Source organism: Anas platyrhynchos, chromosome 1 (assembly GCF_047663525.1).
Source record: "Anas platyrhynchos isolate ZD024472 breed Pekin duck chromosome 1, IASCAAS_PekinDuck_T2T, whole genome shotgun sequence".
Lineage (NCBI taxonomy): Eukaryota > Metazoa > Chordata > Aves > Anseriformes > Anatidae > Anas > Anas platyrhynchos.
In genome coordinates this window covers 62,915,564-62,938,398 of record NC_092587.1, presented here as the reverse complement: position 1 = coordinate 62,938,398, position 22,835 = coordinate 62,915,564, and the positions used below count along the sequence as shown (strand labels likewise).

Genomic DNA, 22,835 nt, shown 5'->3' with positions numbered 1-22,835 from the left:
GACTTCAAGCAGAAACACATCCAGTTATCAGCATACAACAAGTGTATTTCAAAGGGATATTGCCAGTGGAGTTTCTATCATTGGAAATTCTACGGTATGCAACACAGTGATCAAAAGAGGAAGTACTTAAAAATTGGTGAATTTTACTAAAATATACTGCCTTCCTCGCCCATGTAGTAGGTTACTAATTTAAGGCTTCTTGCTTTAAAGACTAACAGGTGGGACTTTCCTCTTCAGTTCCTTTTTCATATGAGAGGAGAAAGGGATGAAGGCCCTAAGTTCAAAATGTTAAAGATGTCCAAAGCTTACGCTGCACTCAGAGGCTGCCTTTGAGACTTCTTAGTGTTACTTAGATACTTTAAAAATATATTGTTACTGAAATAGAATTTAATTTCTTTAAAAATATAAATATTTTAATCTCTTCTTTTTTAAAGTATAAAGAGAAATATATTTTTTCTTAGAGGAGAAATTATTTTGGATGAAAAACCATTTGATTACTTGGCAAGCTGTAAAAGCAAGCCCCTGTTCCTGCAGAAACAAGTCCCTAACCTCACTAACCCTTCTCTCAAGGCAAAGTGGACTGTGGGAGTGTAATTTGTGCCTGTTGAGCTCCATATGACAACACAACATTTACACAGCTAACAGCCTCTAAATGATGTTGCAAAATTCATAGCTGAGCAGTTACCCTAAGGTTACTGAGGCCCCAGGCATTTAACACATGCCCTTTGCTCCTTGCAAATCACAGGCTACACAATCATTTGGCTCACAGTGGACTATTTTATTACTTTTTATACAGGAAACCTATGAATCAGTATTAGTACATGGAAATTTCTGTACAAACTGATACTTGCAAACAGAGCTTCTCAGGCTTTCCCTTGCAGAGCTTAGGATCTGCAAATAATTGAAGGGAACGTGTAAGACAAATACACAGTTGCAATTCACAAGGCAGTATTTAGCCTGGCAAAGTTTTAGGAGGGTTGTAAACCAGTTGCTGCATTAAATACTGCCTTTAAAAACCCCACTACATGGATTTATTTTATTTTTTTTTCCAGAGTGGGGAAATAAAAACAGTTAATGAGATTAATGAGTGCATAGAAACCCTTAACACATCCTGAATGCAGAAGGCAGAGCCCACGCTGCAGCGGCACATTCTCTTTGCTGCCCCGCCACAACAGCATTATTTGCATGCAGACAGGTGGAGGAAGAGGAGGCAAAGGTCAGGGATTTCTTACACCAAAACCAGCCTTCTGCTGGGTCACATGTGGTCGGGCAGAAACTCCTTGAGATGTGTGACTCAGCTGTGCTGGGGCTACACCTTGCCCTGCTGTAAAAGCTGCCCTGCCAGGTGAGCTCCAGAGCTAGCTCTGTCTCCAGCTCAGCTTCACTACATGCAAAGAATGGGTTTTGAATCTTTCCCTTTCAAGACAAAGATTTTAAGGATATGGGTATTTTTATATATTGCTCATTTTTAATGTGACTTAGGGCATGTTCCTGCATATTTTATTTTTTTTTCTAGCGTTGTTTCACTTTATTTTGGTGGATAAATGTAGGCGAAAAAATAAGCTTCTACAAGGATATTTAGTGCCTGGGAGGAGAAAAGCTCCAAGATGATGCGGTGCTGTGTGTTCCCTGAGGCAGGAGAAACTGCAAATGGAATGATGCGAGGAGCTCTGGCGGGGGATCCAGCCTGCTTCTCAAATTGCTCAAGGCAACCCCAAAAATCCAGCAAAAGTGCATGCATCATAGAAATGAAGAAAACTGGAGGTTTCAGCTAAATTGGGTCATATCAAAAAAACACATCAGCGTTTAGCTCACTAGTTCATCACATTTTTCAAGCAGGACAAGGCTTACTGCTAGCTTCTGTGGCATTCTAGAGCATAAACTTTGCAAAGATCCTGCTGTTACAAGGCCATATGAATCAACTAGACAAAAATCAGGGTATTTCCCAGTTATATGTCAGTAGAATAACCTCTTATTTTGGTCCAGAAGTTCTTTGCTGAGGCACTAAAGTAAAAGATACAATGCTATCCACTGATTTCTGAAGTTGCATAGACTAAAATCCCAACAAGGAAAGCCAGCAAAAATTCTGTGTCCAGTTATGCACCTAAACATATTTGGCAACATTTTTCTTCATAGTATCAATGAGTAATTAAAGTGCTTGCTTATCCAAATAAATATGCATGAGGTTATTTCCTAATTAGATCTTCAATCTTCCTTGCATCTGACGCTGTTTATCTTACAGCTGTGAATTAGCAGCAAGGCAGGCATTTGATGCTAAATTCATTTGGGTGCTTCTGCTGAAACTTTGAAGAGCACGTGGACAACTTGGTCAAGATCTCCGCTGTTAACAGAAAGTGACCGCTGCAGCCCATGTTTCTTTAAAGGTTCCCTTTCTGATGATTAAAAATGTTAGTGAAGTAACCTAACTGATGCTATTTGGACAACCTGTGAGTTTCAGAGACAGTTCACAGGCTGAACCCATTGCAGGTTCTAGGTGGATACACAATTGTACAGGTGTTAGGGAAACACCTTTTGCTTGATTAACAAGCCACAGTCAAGAACCAGCTGGATAATTAATCAATTATTAGCACCTGACTGCAAATGGAAGTCCAGTAGAATTGCACAGTAAGGACATCACTTACTGTTCCTAATACTTGTGCTCCTACAGAGGTAACAGAGAAGTTGGGGCAGGCTCTGCCCAGGCTCCCTGCTTGTGGGGCACGCTCAGGAGGCCCCGCTTCCAGCACACCGATGTCGTCTGGCACCCTGGGGACACAGCTCTGCGCCCTGAGACCCAGTGTGACACCAAACCACCTGGCTGTCACCTAAATGGGTTCCATATGTGCACAGGAACAGAGCACTGGGGTCTTGGTTTGATGGGTCTCTACAAGTTGGGCGATGAGGCCTGTGTTGGAGGAGAGGGCAGTTGCTGCATGGTGCCTGATGCCACCTCACATTTAAGTGTCCTCTGACAGGAGACCAGCACTGGTGGGCTGTGGAAGCACATCAGATCGCTCAGAGAGCTTTGCAGGGTAAACCTGGAAGGCTCCTGCACTAGAAAACACTCTCTTCTCCCAGTCCGGTGACTCATTGACCAATCCCACCAGATAAAGCTGTACTTATTTCCACGTTAGACCAAAAATTACATCACTGGGGAACTGAGAGTGGGGAAGCCCTTGACCTTTTTCTGTTCTTGTTATTGAACACCCTTTGTCTCATTTTCCCTATAAACCTCTCTGCCTATCTGACAGGCAGTACTCTAGTATCATCTGGAGCAATTGGAAAAGAACAAGTTGCATTTGCCAGTAAGCCACAGTAAATGTGATAAACTGAGGGTTTCAGTCAGGTTTTGGAGATAACCAATAATTTATATGCTGCTGCAAATACTTGTACTGTTGTTTAGATGTCAGACATGTCTAAAACATTCTGTTTGCGAAGCATAAACGTTATTTTAAAAAATCTGGCTTTCCAAAACCAGCAGTAACAGTCTTCTAGTAGGCTGACAACGTGGATTCATTTTACCCAACAAAGTAAATGGCACAAATAACTTACCTTTGTAGAGTCTTGGGGTTTGCATTTTGGTACTACAGATTATTTTTTAAATTTAAATTAATGATCAAATACACACAAAGCACGATTTTCTCAATCAGTGAACACAAGACAGAAGAGAAGAGCCAACAGAGCACACCAGAGTGAATCAATCGGTTATTAGTTCGAAGGGACATGACACTGCACCCTCCATACAAAGCTGCCCCCAGGAAGCCAGACAGCGTAAACTTTCGAAGGAGACATATAATTTTGGACAGAAACAATAGAAGGGTTTGACAGAAAGCAGCCCGCATGTCAGAGTGAAGTGCTGTCGTGTGGCCAAACCACCAGACAGCACCCGGCTCTCACCCACACGACATGAGAGGTGTGGACCACACTGACAAGGGGCTGGAGGAGACCCACAGGGAGGAAAACCTTCTTGGCAAACATGGAAGGGACCTGGACTGAAGGGTACATTATAGGATCTACTGTCACCTTGCTCAGTTCTGAACTGAGGAGGCACATGTAGCAAATAACTTTTTTTTTTTTAGCTGCTACTGTAGGCAAACAGTGAATTTTCATTAAATCTACTACGCTCTTAAATGCTTGCCTGCTAGCTTCCAAAAGAGGATTAGCAAGGTACATTAAAAATGAAGCAAGTATCAAATGTAAATTGAATCCATATTCTAAAATATTAATGGCCAGATAACAGTACTGTGAGTACTGACAGTAACACCGTATTTGATGTGTGGGACACATTCATGTGAACAGCACATCTCATAGGGTAAGCTCCCTTCCAGAGGCAAGTTAAAAAGTTGGCTTTGAGTTGAATTCTTTCAATTTTTGTGTATTTTCAAAAAAAAAAAAAACATTCAAGTATTTTTCAAAATTGTGTAAAATGTGTCAGGCTTAAGTTCAGTTTCAAGTGGATACCACATCTTATGCAATGGTACTTTAAGAAAGCTTGTGCTTTCCCTTAAAGGCACTCATTTCTATAGGGCATTTAGTTTCAAAATAAAAGTAAATGCTGAAGCAATGGATGCTAATGTCATTTCAAAGTGAGAAGATTTCTCAAAATTAGAAAATAAGCATCTTTATGTTTCGGGTGAAGGATGAAATTACTAGGGAAATGCAGCTGCAGTTGTGAAGTTGTCAGTCATGATAGCTTTCATATGAGTGATCATATTTAAAAATTTAGTGATGTTAAGGTTTCAAATAGATCTGTATTAATTATCACAGCTACAGAGGCATACAAAAATACATACTAAATAGGCAAAGGCATCCTCTACCCACACCCTCTGGTCCAGGGAATGCCAACTATCTGCCGGTTCTTACAGGCTCTGGAACGTAGACAGGAATGTTTGTGACTACCAACATAAAAATATCTTTTATTCCTTTAGAGGAACATACTGGGAACACGAATGTGCACAGTTCTGTGGATCACGGCCACAACCTCTTTGATAGCTATTTCTAATTAAAAGTGTTCAGCACATCCAGCTATGTTATTTCCCTGCAGGCTGAACTTTGTTAAGCTTATTGGATAACTGTGTGAGCCTGCATGAGAAGCTAGAAATATACAGCATGCAAGTGGGGACAACACAGAGACAGGAATAATGCCTGGCTGTTGATTGTTGGGTTCAGGAACTGGTTACTTCGAGCAGCACACAAATTGAGCTCTGCTGCACCTTTACGCCAAAGCAGCAGTAGTTAGCTACTCAGTATTCAAGGACATGAACTCAAAGAGGCATCATCTCCTACCACATGTTCTCATAATCTTATGGTGGAAGAGGGAAATGGTACGAAGAGGGGACTGGGACAGGGCAGAATAAACAGTTCTTGTTCCAAAATTTTGAAGTCTGAGTTTATTCACCAGTAAACTGTTGTCTGTAAGATGGTGGTGGCTTTACCTATCTATTTTGGAGTTATGGTGTGGGCAGGGACTAACCTACCTAGTAAAACTCCTGCATGTCAGTATTTAGAGGAATTGACTGATATTTAAGCTTGAAGGCATAGTAGGTTGTGTCCTCTATCTGCAAAGCTGTGTGTATGTGTACAGACCTCTCTAACACTGGTATTTATCTCAAGAATCCAAAAGATGCTTCCTTCAGGATTCAGGAACCTCTGAGTCCCTGTAGCAGAAATCGGTGGATCTGGACCTTCCAGTGTCCTTTGTCTACAAATGTAGACAACTAAGTCTAGCTGGATTTCTTGCTAGGTATCCTCTAATACAGCCTCACACAAGATTTTTTGGTCTTTATGAAGCACCCACAAGATCTAGCCTATTGTATATCCACTAATATACCTGACACCACCAGTGGCGTTTCCTTGGAGAAGGGAAGTACATCTGCCAAGAGAGCTTCAAGGAAAAGAATAAAATTTACCAGATATTGATTTAAGTGAGGTAGAAGAGTGAAAAAATCCAAGGTTTTGGTTTCTAAACTCTGACCCTTAATTTGATTCAAGGGGAACTGGAAGATGGAAATAAAGAGACACAGAGGGCCTGATTATTGATTTGTCCTTAACCCCTGTTTACCTGAGGCTTTGTTTGCAGTATCTGAGCTCTTGCCATGGAGATCTGCTTCTAGCCATTTGTACAAGACTACACAACATAACAAACAGAAATAAAAAAAGCACGTATGAACAACATGAAAAGATATACAAATGTACTGGGGAAACGGAGGGGGGGAAAAAAAGGTGAAATGAACTGTTGAACACATTGACAGACACTGTAGAAATGCTTGTCAAAATCAGTAACAAGATTAAATTCTAAGTACTTCGAACAGCATGCTGCCATATAGTTTCCATATTACAAAATCTGCTTTGTTCATATATTAAGCCATTCCAAAGCCTGGGAAAAAAATGTTATTTAACCATCACTGAACTAAAATCAAGAAGCTTTTGTTAGTATAATACTGTTAGTTATGTTGTTGCATTTTCAATGCTGTACTGGATGTTATTTTCAGGACTTTTTAAAGTTACTTATTACAAGACAGAAATGATGAATAGAACTATTAGGGTGGTTTTTAGGTGAAGTTTTGAAGAAGTCAGCTCTACATTTATAACTTGGATGAACAATTTTAATCTCTTCTAGTAACAGATCCACCAAAAAGTGCTCGTAATGACAAATGGAAAACTGCCCTTCTACCACATCTAACGGAGGTTTCTCACAACCGTTTTGCTCATCTCCTGCAGAAAACCAAGAATCTTTTCACAGACACCATAGCGTTCCTTCGTCAGGCAAAGTCCCATTCCTAGACTGCACAGAGGCAATATGCAATCCTCCTCAACTTAAATTTATTTTTTTATAATCCTGGAGCATATATTAAAGCTGCAATACCATTGACCTCTCTGCTCATTCCGTTTCTAGGTGTAAATTCAGAGTGATTTCCGCTGCTGCCTCACACTTGAGCTGTTAATCCAGGCAGAAGTTCAAAGGACCCAGATAACTCTGTCAAGCCTGTATTTTCTGGAAAGACAGCCCTCTGCAGAGGGCATGGGAAAAAAAAATAAATTAAAAAATCAATAAATAGATTTGTATTTCAGGATTTTTTTTTGTTTCTTTAGGAGACACCTGAAGATAACCCACATTCACATCTGCAGGATGATGTTTTTCCACTCCAGGTGTCTTAAGCTATTCTGTTCCACTTTTGAGCTGTTTGGACCAAAAAGTTACATAAATATTTAAATTAAAGGAAATAAAACCAGCAATTGCCTACTGATTTTCTGGAAACACACTGTCAGAGCATGTTTTTAGGATCTTGGCACAGAAAGCACAAGAAGCACATCTAGTTTTTGACACAGGGACACAAATCAGTTTCTGCCATGAGCAAGACTCCAAGCTCTCCCGGTTAACAGCCCAAAGCCAAAGCACAGAGCTACAGACACCACTGCACAGTCTCACTATTTATACAACCAGAAGCAAAACGGAGCATGACTATTGCCACTAAACAGTTACACTTCGAATAGGCTTAATATTTCAGTGACTTTTTTGAAAAGGAGATCTCTTCATCTGAGAGTCATTGCACAAATCTAAATAAAGAGAAAAAAGGGTAATACCCAGCAGCAGTATCCCACCATCCCTTCGGTCTGGCCTTGATTAAGATCCTTACTATCTGCCTACAGAGTAACATTAGACAGCACCAGGCTGTCGGCTTCTTAAAATAGCCCCAGCCCCAGCTGCCAGCAGAGCAGAGACATCCTGCACCACCAGAGAACTGGGAGAATTACACATTTTGCATGATTTACAGTTTGCAGAAAATTGCATCATAATCTGTCAAATCCAAAACATCACGGTTTATATTATGTCAGCTGGGGGGATTTTGGGGTGCAGTTAAATAAACACATGTGGGGGCACAGCGCTCCTACACAATTACCTCGGTGTCTGCTCCCAATAGCTGGAGCTGATTAGCAGAAAACAGCAGACCCAGGTATAACATTGGACCTATACTCCTAAATACAGTTAGCTAAGTCTCAGGCCTTTATTTTAGATCCTCTTTGTCTATCCTGTTTATATACAGCTAGAGGCAGATTTACTTTTTTTTTTTTTTTTTCATTTTTATGCTCAAATTGGCTGTTCATTTTAAATACTTGATATGGAGCGAACAGCCATTTGTACTGATCAAGAAAGCAATCTGAGCAATAATTTAAAGTTCATTTAAGTTTCACACATCATCATTCTTAAAATGCCTGCGAACTTTTTGGTTAGTTACAGAGCAAGTAAGTAATGCACGCAACCATAGGAAACCAAAGGGTTTCACAGAACAGCCTGCGTTGGAAGGGACCCACAAGGATCGTCGAGTCCAGCTCCTGCAATGCATCCCTCACTTCCAGGAGAATGCTCATGATGGGCAAAAGATGCTCAAGCAAGAGCAAGAGACCAGCTCGGGTCTCTAAACACAAGAGGATGTCAAAGCCAGGCCTGTGAGGGGATTCCTGGCTTTGCAGGCACAGAAACATCTGCCCACTGGCTTGGGCCAAGGAAAAGGCATTTCAGATGCCATCACATCCTCTGAGAAATTTGGATAGCCCCCTGCTCAGCACGACCCTAATTTCCCACTCCTCATTTCACGTGTTTGCTTCTCTCCATGGACTGAATGCAGGGTGAGGAAACCAGTCACGCCTTTTACACAGGCCTCCCTTCGTGCTTGCACCTTCCTCTCATTTACAAGGGCAGGATCAAGTTCGAACATAACCAATTTCTGTGTAAAACACGACAACGCATTCTCAGATTGGTTTAGGAAGCACAAATGCACAAAACCCACTTTCAGTTCAAAAGAATCTAAAAGCAGATTTTGTCCTCTGCTCCGCCGGGACAGAGGCAGCACAGGGCCTTGGCTCAAGGTCTGCTTTGTTTCACCTGGTATTTCTGGAGACAAGAAAAGGGAAAAACACAACCCAAATTTGTCATCTTAAAAATCCCTCTACCATTACTGTTGAGGTTTGTGTGCAAGAATTTGGGAAAAGAAGGGGAATTTTCCAGTAAATTTTGCTTTGGGGATTTTTTAGTACAAGTCATGTTTGTTTTATCTTATTTTTAATTACAGCACACTGGATTAACTTCTAAATCAGGCTGTATTAAGAGAGGTTTAAGATTCTCTTTTAAAATTACACGATCACCCACCAGTATTTGTCCCCCAATTACCCAGCAGGGTACAAATTTCAGGTGATTTCTCACCTGAAGTCAGCAGCAGTTTCACAAAAGCTGTATTTACACAGCAGCAGAGGGCAAATACCTGCACAATAACACCTTCTGCCACAGTAATTAAGCTCGGCTTGCAAATCAGTACAAGAAAAGAAAGAAGCTTAATTTGTCGTGCACTGCTTTCAGCACTAATTGACATTGACAGAAGCGGAGCACCACGATGCCCGTCCTGCAGCTCCTACAGTCAGCTCTAGCTCCGCACTAGTTGGGTTTTTGCTTTTCAGCACCTTTCTTCTTTCCATCTTTCTTTTTTTTTCCATCTCACCTTCTTTCTTTCTCACCTCCATCTCATCTTCTTTCTCTTCTTTCCATCTTTCTTCTTTTCCATCTCACACAGCACGAGGCCTTGGTTTTCTGGCCATAGCACCGTTACACTGGGAAACATGCATTGCTGTTTTAAAGGAAGTCTTTATCTTCTGACTTCACCCAAAGCCATCCCTTGACGTGCTAAGCCACAAAAAAAAAGACCCAAAGCACATGGTTCCTTATCTTATTTTTTCCAGTTGGCCACGCAGAACCCAGCCCATGAAACCCGGGCTTTCACATCCATCCCTGCAGTGCAGCCTGTGGTGGTCAGAAGGAAGTTACCCCTGGCTTCTGGACAGGATTTGTCTGCTTCAGTTTGTTCCTTTCTCCCATACATCTGAGACACCTGGAGGTGTCTCTGAAGGTCCATCCCTGCTTTCTTGGTATGCTGAGTGACTTTTCCTCAAGACCTTTACAAGCAACAGGTTGCAGCAAGGCAATGCTTGTCTGTCAAAGGCCACAGCTACCAAGCTTTAGGAAAGCTTAGTTATCTGTGTTTTTGATGGGAAAGGGATCCAGCAGAGAAATATCTTTGCTTCTTGTAATCAGGACAGCTCTTTCACTGGCACGAAGTAGAAACACTCCCTTGTGTAGCACAAACTGGCCTTGTTTAGGGGTTTTGAGAAACTGCTGTTTAAGCTGCTGCCAATAGATAATTGTCCTTACACCAGTTTCCTAGAGCCTGTCCTCCATCAGTTCTCAACAACTGAATCTTTTTAGAAAGAGACAAAGACTTTCCACATCCTGAAAAGTCACAAGCACCCGCAGGCAAGGCATGAAGTTATCAGAGCTCTTGGATGGAGGAGTGGTGAGCAGGAATGAAGATGTGGGCAGACGAGCCCATGCAGCCATACGGGTCTTTTGCAGCTGATACTTCTATTTAAGAGCTGCCCCAAAAGCTATCACAATTTGGAGAATGCTCTCAGCTGTATTACAGTAATTGGAGATGAGCGTATTGCTGCAGATGCTTCCACTGTGAGCAAAACTGCCAGCAAAGGCACAAAATATTTATAACAAGATGCTGCGTGACACAGTTCTTATCATCTCCTAGAAAAAGCAACAGTGGAGTTCCGTCAACTAAAAATGTTAAAACACTGTTAAGAGGAACAAATAAATCAGTCTGAAAGAAAGATAAGTCCTTGCAACTATTAAAGATAAAGCCTTGCAACTATGTAGTTTAAATGCCTCTTCTGCCACAGACATCTTTGCAAGACCCTACATGTCTTGGTCAAAACCACCTGCACTTGGAAACTGTTTGAAGATCAGGCTGCTGCCAGGGAGTTTACACAAAAGGGATCATTAAAAAGCTATCGGTGCACAGGAATCCCACATCTAAGCCACATGAAAAATATTCTGTGCCTTAAGTAAACCATGTCTAGTTAGGTGGAGATTCCCCCACCCCACCCTGAACTCTCTGTTTCAGACAAAGCACAAACAATCGGCTTCATGCCTTATAACTGCTGACCACTTCGTGGCCAGGTTTCAACCTCACTGAAAACACAGAAAGCTGAAAGCAGGACTCAGTCACCAAACCACAATACAGTGTCAGGATTCACATCCACAAGTATGGACAAATACTGTTAGTTTCTGGATCCAAACTCGATGCCAGACGGGAAACTCAAAACACTGCCACTTTTCTACCATGCCTCTAGATTTAGTTCATGCCCCGACAAAGAGGTGCTCAGAAACCAAATCCTTTGGCCTCCCTTAATGCCTTGGGGAACAATAGATGCCAAAGCATCCTTGTGAAGCAGAATCTCCTCTCAGAAGGACAAAAAAAAAATTGTCTATGGGTTCACCTCACAAAAGCCCCTGCACCTCAGACCCTTCCTTACCTTGTCCCACCCCTTCTCCCAGACACCTGGAATACCTGGAGGTGACTGTAGGTTCGTTCCTAACCTTCATGCCCCAAAATACTGCTTCAAGGCTTCTAGCCAATTTGATCTCCAGTATGATTTGGGGTAGCTTGCTTTCCCCAAAACACAGCTTTAAACTTTAAACCTTCCATTATCATCAGGAAAGCCTCTTAAGGCATGAAGGTAGAGTAGAGAGGCAAAGGAGTCCATGCAAATGCCACTATATTATAACAATATCTCTCCTTTGCTGAAGCCTAATGATGAAAAATAGTGTCCCCCTCTCCCCTCAGATATCCACTGCTACTTCAGTGTAAATGCCTCTGTAGAACAGTAGACACCAATGTAAAACCAGCCCACATTTCTGAGAATTTTCTGCTTTTTACCTTTATGAAGGTAAAACAACCATGAAGAGCCACAAAAGGGAACAGAGAACATTTCCCAGCCTAAAAAAGGGTTGAAAAGCACCAGTGGGGCTCTGAAAGAGGAGCCAGAGAGATGCACAAAAAGGAGAGTAAGAAAGAGAGGTCCAGTTTCAACTATGAGCATGTTGTGCCTGCTATTTTAGTGCTTTCCCAGATTGAAGCAGCAGAGAACAGAGATCTAAGTAATCCTAAATTTACCTGGCATTAAGCAAGGATTTCCTCTTTACCACTGACCTTTTAGTGCCTGGGTCCCAGGTTGATCAGCACACTAAAAGCACACAGGCAGAAGGCATGTAACTGCTGCCCTCTCATTTTTTAAAGAGTGTGAGCCATCAGCAACTCGAGAGAGGCTGATTCAAAATCAAAGCATGCAGAGCCACTACAGGCAGACACCAGAGCCCTCCTGGCCACTGCACACATCTCAGGCAGAAACAATAGGAGTCATGCTCCAATATTTTACACTTTCCTCTCGCATAAACGGGAATTTTGTGGCATTAAATAGAAAGCTTTGTGTAATGCAGCGAGCCATGCCGTGCTGTGTTGGAGAGCTCAGTAACTGTTTCAGCACACATTAGAAATGGAGTATTTCATACGAGCAGATCAGGACTGGATTAGGCATGGACTGCATCAGGGCTGAGCACATCTCAGTGACCACGGTCTCTGTGAGGGTACTGATGTCTGGGAGGTGTCCCACAAACACAGGGAAGTGCAAACAGCAGAAAACCAAATTAACCAAACGTACGGGTACAGCAACGTGACTTTGACAACAAAGGTGGCACTCCCTGGTGTGACAACATGGGACAGCTAAACCTGAGCGTCCAGTTACAGAAAACAGGAGCACAATCATTTCACATAGAGGGAGATGCTGTTATTCCTTTGATCAAAGCAGGAGAGAGCTGTTTACGGTGCATAAGGACGGGTTGCAAGAGTCCCCCCACTCACTCTCCCTGTAACACGTACGCCTGCCAACTGAAGAGCATCACTCTACCTATAATGTATTCACAGCCACGGGCTTGGGCACGCTCCCTCCCTCCCTGAGAGAGGGCTGGCAGGAATGCTCTGTTACAGGTTCAAAGGCTGACCCTGTGCTCTTCCCATCTCCACAGAACAGCCTGAGCAACGGCAAAGAGGGTCCTAAAGCCTGGACCCAGCTGCCTTGCAATTCTTCAGAGCATCATGAGCTACTGCATTGCTCCCACGGGGCTGGAGCTCCCATTTCAAATACGCACACAACAGATTAAAGAGACGCAGGCATTTGCATATCTCTCCAGGGTCTGACAGGTTTCTGGTGATTAATTCTGCAACACACAAATATACCAAAACCATCCCTGACGGGTACCTCCTCCATGCAAAGGTTATCAGGCATGTGTGCACTGGATTACATATTTACATTAAGGAAATAACTCTCTTTTTTGAGGGGGGGGGAGAATACTTACATACGAAGCACACACAAGGGGAAAGGCCCAACCTATAAATATTTGTGACAGCGAGTGATGCAGATCTCGGCAGTGACACAGCTGTGAGGGTAGCTGAGCCACAAGTATTCCTGCATATTTGTTTATAGAGGGCTTGCGCTGTTACTATCAGCCTGAAGAAACACCTTCTTGAAAAGGGATGTAAGATGATTCACTAATATTGGATTACCACGGGCTGCAATGAATATTTTAAGGACTTCACACGCATACGGAGAGTCAGTCCAGCGGGGCGGTTCTCCAAGTCGTCACGAAAAGAGGTGGTGCAGGTGGGGAACAGAATCCCCCTCCCAAACCAAAAGCAGTAGCCATGTACACAAGATTAAAGGAATCTGAGCACTTACATACCTCTTATAGAGACAAATTCAAAGGTCATGAAAGAATTACAGAACATCCACCTTTCTAGCTAAGGTTATTCATAAGCCAAAACAACAAAGCATCAGAAATATACTCTTGCCTCTGAAAAAGGCTGCTTTGTTAAAGTAGGACTCCATCCTGGGTTTTGCAAGGTTTAGTCTGTATTTATACTGATATGACAGCCTGAATATGCATTTTATACTGGTACGACAGCCAGAAATACGTAACTTCAACCTGAATCTGTATTTTGTGGCATCAGAGAATCCATCTATAAACAGCCTGAGGAATCAGATATTTTAAGTCAGCTATAAAATCAGCACAGTAGCAGTTCTGGTGGGGCTTCTGGTTAACCCCTTCCCAAACTAAACCTTTCCCAAAGGCAAGAAAACATCCTTTTGCTGCCTGCCCCAGAGCCCTGGGCTGTCTGGTGCCTGTGTCCAGGCACTGCCATAGCCCTCTCCTTTCCCACTCCCGCTGCCAGACCACAGGCTAGTGCTCGGCCCAGCTCTTTCTGGGTCACTAATGCTTCCCCTGGCACAGCAAGGGCAGAGGGGCCCTTGTGAAAACCCTGCAGTGGCACCATCCCACATCGCCTGCCCACCCGTCTCATTGATTTCTCTACAGAGGTGACGGCTTCTGGCACAGCCCACAGGGCAGCTGACTCGACGGCAGCAGAAACAAGCCCCGCACAGGCCCAGCTCCTCCTCTGGTCTGAAGTGCGGCTCCCCTACCCAAATATATACCCAACTGATAAAGCACAGACTGATATGGCTCTGTAGCAGTCACCCAGCTGACACCGTGACAGAGGTTTGCACTTAGGCAAATGACAAGTGCTTCATCTCTCTGAACTGTCAGGGCATGCCGAGGACGCCATGCAACCAACATTGCCTACAACAACTGATGTTTCCTACCCCCTCTGGGGATTTTACTTTGACACAAGGTTGTGATTAAATGCATGTTCAATCTGTAGAAGTAAAAGTACTTACTGCAATGCTTGTAGGCTGTGTACATACAAAGCCTGAAATCCAAGCATGGTCCTTAAGATGGAGAAGGGAGTGGAACTGGGTCAAAGTCTCCAAAAAAACCCTTCTTCTCAAAGATAAATTGGCACTTCCCTGACAGCTGGAGCAGCCCTGCACTTTGTGCAGGATGCCTTGATGCAGACCAGGCAGTGTGCTGGCTCAGCTCCTGCAGGACCAGCCTGGGAGTGCCTGCAGGGTGACCTGTGCTAGTGGAAAAAGGGCTTTCCAGCCGGGATGTCATGCAGATGGGCTCAACAGCATTTCAGCCTTCTTTTACCTAGTGCATCCTACACAGCCTCAGCTCTAGGACATCAGTGTGCCTTTCTAGTTTATCTGGAAGACATTTTCCTGTCTTCAAAACACCACTTGTTGCTTCCTCTCCCATCCTCTCACAGTCTCAAAAAGGTCACCAAATGCAAAAATCCCACTTCAGTAGATAATTGTGACATTGAGGGGCTTATACAAGGGGAGGAAAAAATAAAAGGATATATAGAGGAAAACAACCACTCACCAAACCAAGAAGGAATTTGTCTAACATTACACGTGCAAGGTCCAAAAGAGCATCAGAAATTGTGAATCCCTTCCATGCTCATCAGCAACACAGGACCTGTTCAAACAGATCTGCAGAGAGCCTCACTGCTCCCTCCTGAAACCCAGCCTGTACCACTGAGGCAGGAGTGAATTTGTTCCAGCATCCCTTCAGCTGCCATCTGTGATCCCACAGGAAGGGGGCTCAAACTTGTCAAATGGCTTGAATTAAAAAGCAAAAGGGCAGGCCTGCATCAGAAGTGGCAAGGGGTGGCGATTTCAGGGTAGCAGCCTGAAGTTAGTGGCCGCCAGTAGAGCAGATGGCGTATGATTAAAAATGAGAAACAGGCTCCGAGAGTCCAATGGTAACAGCAAATTTGGGAAAGTCATTTTTGAAGGTCCAGAGACTACTATAGTGACTGTGGAAAAAGTGGTGGTTCGTTTAGAAAAAACACCAGCCTTAAAGAATGGATAGAAGGAAAAAATGGAATTTCTGTTACTGGCCCTCCCTCTTAAGCAGCTAGTTTCCATCATTTTTGTCTGGAGGAAAAAATTAAATATGATTAGTATGAACGCCACAGGTAAAACGTTACTAGAAGATGTCAAGGAAAGAGGAAAACAAAGGACTAAGAGAGAGGAGGCATGTTCTGCTCAGCACAGCCAGGTTTGCTCTGCAGCGTGGGAGATGGGAGCGGGGAGGGACCAGATGCTTCCCAGTCCCGGTGTCTGCCCACTGGTCTGCAGAGCTCCTGTACCAGGCCAGGCTTCCTCTCACCTGGGATTGGCAAAATACCACAAGAACAAAAATCAGAGATACCAGAATTTGAGAGGCTCATTTATATTTTCCTTACACACATGTGAAGACCATCAATTACTCAAAGGTGCACACCGTGTGCTCCTTTGGAAGTCCAGCCATCTCTTCGTGCCTAGCTTTGTGCCTAGGATGCCTAGGTGGATGCTGGAGTTCAGGCTTTAGGTGAGCATCGGTATCACAGCATTGCATGCCCTCCCACCCACAGCAAACACGGCCTTGCTATGTCCCCCATCGCTGCCATCTCGTGTACCACTATGCACAAGACTGGGGACTTTGGGCTCTTCTTCACTAAGGCCTGAAAGATTTTTCCAGTGATGACAGTGCTCAGAAAACTGCTGTCTACCTTGGTCTTTTTCTGTCCATCTGAGGCAGGTCTGTTGATAATTTTTCCCTAAGAAGCAGGGTTTCTTATGCTGAGTAGCTTATAATTAATTGGGGCTTCTTAGGCCAGGAGGTCTCCTCGCTCCATCCAAGTGAGCTTCAGCGACCACGTGCTTAATGTGTCAGTGACAAGGTTCAAAAGTTCATTCGGGCTTAGCTTTGTGCTAGAAAACATCTCTGACATGTAAATTTAGCCAGATGCAGATTTACCTAGCAGTGTAGGAGGACTCAAAGGCATTTACAGCATGCCTGCACCCGCTCCGGACAACACAAGAGCGCATCAGGTTTATGTGGTTCTACAATGAACAGCCAGAGAAGGGATGGAAAACGCTGAGCTGACAGACAGACAGGCAGACCCCTAACAGACAGCGAGAGGAAGCTGGAGAATTTTAGCCATAGCATTATCCAACACATGTATGTGTAATAGCAGGGGACCAGGCCTGAGGTCACCAGAAGAACCAGGCCAGAAGGGACCTCCAGAGGTCACCTGGTCCAAGCTCCTGTTCAAAGCAGTGTTGACTTCAGAGCCAAATTCTGTTGCTTAGGATTGAGACCGAAATCAATTTTGAGATGAAAAACTGCCAAGACAATTCAATAGCTGTAGGGAGGGGAGAGCAAAGTAAGGCTTCAACATTTCAGCATAGTTAGAGCAAAAGCACAACCTGGGATCTCTGATTTAATGCTTTCAGCGCAAGCCAGGAGGCACTCATGTACCTACGGTGCAAATAGCAGGCAGGAGCGCAAAGACTGAGGCATCAGAGCTATGAATCAGCCCTTGCCAAGCCTCAGGTCTTCTGTCAGAAATATTCACATCTCCCAGTCTTTGTGCTGTTTAGCACTAACTCATCTGTTACTGGATGACAAAGCCAGCAGCGACATCACCTTTTGGCTGGAAAGCACACACTGAACTTACTTATTCTGCCTGCCTTGCCTCTCCAGGGGAAGAAATCCCAGCACGCTCAGAGGTACCACGGGTATTCCTACAGCTCGAGGGACACCACGCCACCCCTCACCTTCCTGTTTGTGGTCGCGTGCAGCACATCAGGGCAATTCCTCAGAACAGCACTTGCTGTGAAGCTACCTTTTTGGCAGGTGGCTAGGGACTCCCACAACCACAAGACCCCCCCAAAAATACTGTGTCCAGTCTCTGTGCCTTTCCTCGCACAGCTGCATCCCAGGCAGGACTTAGGCTAATCCTCCTGAACAGCCTCGCCGCTCTCGCCTTGCTACAGGGCAGCCCTCCTGACATCGGTTTAATGCTGATTAGTCCCGACACAATTCTGGTGCAGGCTTCCTGCCAGGCAAGGGAATGAACAAAATTGGTTTGTGCACAGGCCAGACGACAGCTGCAGTCACTCCAGCTCAAATCTGTTGAATAAGAACCGTTTTCTTGTTTACCAAGATGAGGCTAAATTGGCCCAGCATGAGACAGAAGGACAGAGCAAATCCTAGAAGCCAGCGATGCCAACCTGCTCCGAAGGTGCGAGATGGGACTGTCAGGCCATAGCGCCTGGGCTCAAACAAGCCATGGGGGAAGTATAAGCTGTGTGTAAAGCACACTCCTAGCCTAGGTAAAGCCAGAGTTTAAAAAAAAGATGACCGGGAGGCCAGGGAACAGCAAGCAGAATGCCCTAATTTTTCAGAGCCTGAGTGACAGGGAGCTTACTTTGCTTGGAGCATGTTTCCCCCTACCTCCTCTTCTCTCCCTATCCCTCCAGCTCTAGGAAGAGAGGAGCCTCCAGCCTACAAGCCCTGCCAAAGACTTTAAGGCAGAGGCAGGCCACGCTGTCACTACTGCTTCTTCCTCCTACTCTGATTTTCTCCTGTGATGAAAGAGGGGGATCAATCTGCATTTATCCAGCTAACTTAAGGTGCTTACATTATGATGTTGCGGAGCAACGTACAGCTTATCAAGCACTCAGACATCTCCAGACTGTTTCCAATGAAAAGCTCAATATAATGTCATTACTCAAAGTCATTTTGGTACATACTTGAGGATGGACCATCTTGAGGTGCAAAACCCTTCAGTTTGACAACATAGTGTTCAGTTCACAGAACTTCACTAAAATTAGGATACATCGAGACTGAGAGAAGAAGCGTAAGTAAAGACTTAAATGATTGCTGCTTTAGGTTTGGAAATGAAAGGAAGAATAGCTGAGAGAGATTTCTGAAGAGAAGCAACCAAGTCATTTTTTGACAAGGTGCTTGTATTTTTATCTACCTATTCTCTCATTTGTCTAAATCTGCATTATTCTTAGCTGTGAAAGCTGCCTGGGTATCAAGAGGTTAAGGCCATGCCTGGTGTTTGATGATGTTCAACAGCAGTCTGAAAGGAGGTTTCTGTCATCACTTAAGCATTAATGTTCCACTTTCCCCTCTTTGGAGAGAGCCTTGGGCTACTATGGCCTTACTCTTCTCATGTAGAAGACACTCACCAACCTCGGAGATACTCTTACAAAGCTGCCAAAGTTTCTAAAATAAGATGCCCTTTTCAGTATGCTGTCAGTAAGTACCTGTATACCAGCTTTAGCTGTAATGTTTGCTTTTAAAATGCAGAGGGTATCCTGTTTGGAAGATTTACCACTCAGGAGTGATCTATTGATTTGATCTGAAGCATCACCTCCGTTTGCAGAATGATGCACAAACGTCTTGACATGAATTACAGAATCCATCATCCGCCGAGAGGCAGCGCACATACAGAGTCAACGCTTGCACGTGCACTGCGTTCACAAGCTTATCTTCAGCAGGGCTGGTATTGCTCAGACTCCTTTAAAATGCACTTAATGGAAAAGTCACACTGCTGAGCTCCCTGGCCTTTGAAAAAACTTTAAACACATATCCCAAAGTGGATTCAGCACCATGAAGTTTTGCTTCTATATCTGTATGAGAAGCCTGGCTTTTGGCACTTGCTGAGTTGGCTGGTCACTGATTGGGGTTTACGGATTCATTAAGAAATTCATCCTTTGGCCCTTCAGGCTTAAGTAACAGCTTGACAGGAGGGACTGGCTCCCAGACAGTTGTGGAACAGGCTCAGGTGGTTATCTCCCAAGTCGTGTGTCTAGCCAACATGGAGCAAGGAGACCCCAGCAACTAGAGAAAGATATTCCTTCTTTCAGGCTTACTTCACATCACTTACAACACTCCAACAGAGCAATAGGCCACCATAATTATAAAGTCCATTGTAAAAAATAATTTTTTCCCTGTTAACAGAATTTGGGTCCCGTAAATTCTTAAACAGCAGAATGAGCAAGGAAATAAAAGATTCATCTCTTCAGCTCATTTTGTTCAAGATCACTAGAAGAAGGGTGAAGGCTGGGGAATGGAAATCGTGTCTTTGAAAGAGTGAAAAGGAAAATGCCTCTATTAACCTTTCTTATTAGTTTTAATCTCTCTTATTAATGGCTACAGATCTTCTGCTTCACATAACCTAAACATAAATGAGTCAAACACAAAGATCAACCAATCTATTTTCTTGCATCCTTACATCTATTTATTTTAAAAAGACATCTCTCCCTTCCACTTTGGCATGGCACCCAAGTTTTAGGACAACTGTAGCACCTTGACTAAAAAAGTGGTGCCTTCTTCCACTTTGCTACGAATAAAACACATGCCTGAAGGACTTTGGCAGCTGTCTTAAGGCATCCTCCCATCATCTGGGTACCTACAAAGCAAGAAGGCATCTCACCCCTTGCAGGACAAAGCAGGTTCTCAGTGCCATGAAAAGGTTCCCAGAGCTACTAGCTGCTAGTTCATCATCCCAGCAAGCATCTCTCAGTGAAATCCTGCCAAAAGAAGGAATTTAACTCAACTCCTGGCTGGCTCACTTACAACTTGCTCAGTACAAAGCCAGGAAGAATTGATATTTCTTACTACTTCGGTGTGTACACATAAATGCAAAGTCCTTTTGCTCCAAAGTTGTTGGGGCAACTTGGTGCAGAACGACCTGGCCTAGCAGAAATTGGCTTCAAGTCACAACTAGAAAAAGCCACAACAAAGTCACACCCTTCTCTCATCGGCTATTCAACAGCTTTTACACACAGGGAAAAGAGAAAAAACAAAACAAAACAGTCTTACTGATGATGCTGAGAAGAGAAATGGTACTGTGTTAAGAGACAAATACAGACACCGCACATGGGAGGTGAGAGCACAAAGTCAACTAACTATTACATCTATGACAATACAGAAATGTAACTAATTTAAATTCCGAATTTATTCATGCAGTTAATAGCTTTTCTGAAATTCCCCAATTTATTTTGAAGACTTACTGTGTTTATCTAAACGTAACCACACCAAAGACTGAAGGAGATTTTAGGCTTCTCGAAATGAACACCGATAAACCACTAGCTTCTGGAACAAAATTTTATTTCCCTGGAAGTAGCAGAGTGGGCAGAAAGGCCAGACTCTCAGGAGTCAGGAACCCTCACTAATTGGTTCTGTAAATTTACCATGGCAGAGTTATTTACTGCACTATGGCTGGAAACTCACCTCTTCTAAAACATGACTGCAGATGAGGTTTCACAGACATCTCAGGACAAGCAGCGTGTCTGTCACCCCAAGTGACTGAGCACCCTCACTGCTGGTCTCAAGCAAAACTTCACAGCATGCAAGGTGCGTCACTGTCCACCATACAGATTTATAAGGTTCATATGGAAAAAACTCTAGTGATTTGACATTGGCCCATTGGCACTCAGGGCCTAGGCAAGCACCAGACCAGCCTGCAGCTGACTAGCTAAGGGGGAAATCAGGGGTGCTCAAGGATCTCCAAAGCAGGGGGGACAGCCAGAGGGTATTCCAGGGAACCATAAGCCCTGTTTTCTGCTCATCCCTAGTCACCGATCCTGACGGAAATGCTGTGGTGCTGAGGTGCAGCTCCCAGGCTGTGTGTGACAGGCCACAGCCAGGCCGCTGGCTCTGTGGGAAGGGTCTTCCACCAAAAGCACTTCGTTCATCACAAGCCATGACTGAAAAATATTGCTGTGGTCTGTTGCTTTGCTGCTTTCCCTCCCTGTGCCCCAACAGCTTATTGCCCTTTCTAACCCTACTGACACCAGGGATTCTTGACACTTTACCACTGAGATGCAAGCAGGGATTGCTCCATACTGTGTAATACAGCTTCAAGTAATTCACAGTGGGAAGCAGACCCCTAATTCACAGTTTGTAGTCCCATCCCTTTCCCTTCTGTCTCTCCGAAACCGTCTCTGTTACAATGCCATATTTCATTACTCTATTTTTTTGTCTCTTTTCTTTGTCACTTGAGTTGCAAACACTATTATTAATAAATAGAAGCAAAGCTTGCATGATGTGGTTGTGATCTGATTTTCTTTGCTCCTCTTTTGTGATGTTCTATCTATCCCTTAAAAGAATTTAAAAAGCAGGGCAATTTCAAGTATCCAGACAGCAGCTGAAATAAATATTCTTCCATTTTAATGTGTCCTGAAGTGTTATTTATATAGATGACTAATTACCCTGGGCTTTTTGCAGTAAAAAAGCTGGCTTCGGCTGCTCTTATGCCACAAGGCTTGACAATGTTTTAGCAGAGATAATGCTTTTATACAGGAACCAGAAGGGGCAACAGGAGGTCATTTCCCAAAGTCGATGACATGCCTTTGTGCAGTCACTATTTGGCTTGCTTAAAATGTGCAACACCTCAATCTGCTGCCCAACAAAAGCTGGGCAGAGGAATGGGGCTCTTGGGTACAGGCAGCTCGATGCAGACCCAGAGTGAGCAGATGCCACCAGAGCAGCCAAGCTGGGCAGATGGGAAAACCTCTCTGTCCATCGCAGAGGTGAGCATGGGGCAGGGATGAAAGAGAAGGACACCAGCACTTCTACCAGCACTGCTGCGAGAGCTTACCCCAGAGACACGACGCAAGGGGAACACCATAAACGCTGCCTGCAGCTGCAGGGAAAGTCTTGCACTCATTCTCCAACGGTAAAAATCAATCATGCACAAGGCAAATCCACAGGAGACCCAGGCTCCATTAGTTCCAGTGCTCAAGCAACTGCTGGTTGTTTGCTTTAAATATGTATTATTTCCCCACAATAGCAGTTAACACACCGCTTATTACTCCTACCATCTGATAGGAATGTGTACGTTGAAGCTGGTTCATAGTTTGCATGCAAGTCACCTACAGCCAACCCCTTACAGCCCTCATGAACCACGTCTTAACAATTGCACATAAAGAGCGCTTTGCAATTTAAGTTAACTCTAATAAAAGGAAAAGAAAAAAAACACATTTGCAAGCAGAACAAAAACCTATTTTAAAGGAGGTGTCTGTCTTTGCCATCTTTTCTAACTGCTGTTTTCTATAGCAGCCGCTAACCCTCAGAAATACACGCTTCCACTTGGAGAGAAAATATTGCAAAGGAAATGGAAGAATAAATTGGAAATTGTAAAGTTGCAATAATGACGGCGGCTGTTACTAGAGGATCTTCCGTGCCCTTCTGG

General features: G+C 43.8%; 1 protein-coding gene across 6 annotated transcripts in view; it reads right to left on the bottom strand.

The window, feature by feature from the left end:
* The window catches only part of DENND5B (DENN domain containing 5B), a 109,328-nt gene that overhangs the window by 59,801 nt on the left and 26,692 nt on the right, over positions 1 to 22,835 (bottom strand). For 4 of the 6 annotated variants that reach the window (XM_038185013.2, XM_038185027.2, XM_038185023.2 and 1 more), the window contains exon 2: positions 6,062 to 6,127. The exons of the other annotated variants lie outside the window; for them this stretch is intronic. In XM_038185013.2, the coding sequence (XP_038040941.2) occupies positions 6,062 to 6,127 (66 nt within the window). The remainder of the gene's footprint in view (positions 1 to 6,061; positions 6,128 to 22,835) is intronic. 6 annotated transcript variants of the gene reach the window in all.